General features: G+C 53.3%; 1 protein-coding gene across 1 annotated transcript; it reads left to right on the top strand.

Moving 5' to 3' along the window:
• Positions 1-6: 6 nt before the first annotated feature.
• On the top strand, positions 7-413 carry LOC107734792 (26S proteasome non-ATPase regulatory subunit 2-like). The gene is made up of 2 exons (XM_016546716.1): positions 7-99; positions 182-413. The coding sequence occupies exons 1-2, from the start codon at positions 20-22 to the stop codon at positions 342-344; spliced, it is 243 nt and encodes an 80-aa protein (XP_016402202.1). The 5' UTR covers positions 7-19; the 3' UTR covers positions 345-413.
• Positions 414-428: the final 15 nt, after the last annotated feature.

Here is a 428-nt window from a genome sequence, read left to right on the forward strand (position 1 = left end):
CGAGGCCTGTGACCTCCTGATGGAAATCGAGCGGCTCGACATGCTGGACACGTACATCGACGAAAACGCCTACGCTAAAGTCTGCCTGTACCTGACCAGGTGAGGCGCGGTTACCCACAGTGCATCTGAGCACGCGTCTCTGAGTGTGTCGTCCCGCTCTGATCTGTGTTTGTGTCTCCAGCTGTGTGAGTTACGTCCCCGAGCCGGAGAACTCGGCTCTGCTGAAATGCGCTCTCAACATCTTCCGCAAGTTTAACCGTCACCCAGAAGCCCTCAGGCTTGCGCTGATGCTTAATGACGTGGAGCTGGTGGAGAACATCTTTACTTCCTGCAAGGACATGTAGGACGCACGTGAAAAATCCTAAAACTGAATCTCAAACTGGTTTGCATGGATAGTAACAGTGCGTCTGCTGTGTGTGTGTGTGTGT

This window comes from Sinocyclocheilus rhinocerous, unplaced genomic scaffold, assembly GCF_001515625.1.
Source record: "Sinocyclocheilus rhinocerous isolate Xijiao unplaced genomic scaffold, SAMN03320098_v1.1 C35282196, whole genome shotgun sequence".
Taxonomy (NCBI): domain Eukaryota; kingdom Metazoa; phylum Chordata; class Actinopteri; order Cypriniformes; family Cyprinidae; genus Sinocyclocheilus; species Sinocyclocheilus rhinocerous.

Excerpts from the sequence above, each read along its gene's own strand:
- LOC107734792 (XM_016546716.1), top strand. The coding sequence starts at position 20 with ATGGAAATCGAGCGGCTCGACATGCTGGACACGTACATCGACGAAAAC. Across the intron at positions 100-181 it reads GTCTGCCTGTACCTGACCAG|CTGTGTGAGTTACGTCCCCG; the intron begins GTGAGGCGCGGT and ends TTGTGTCTCCAG.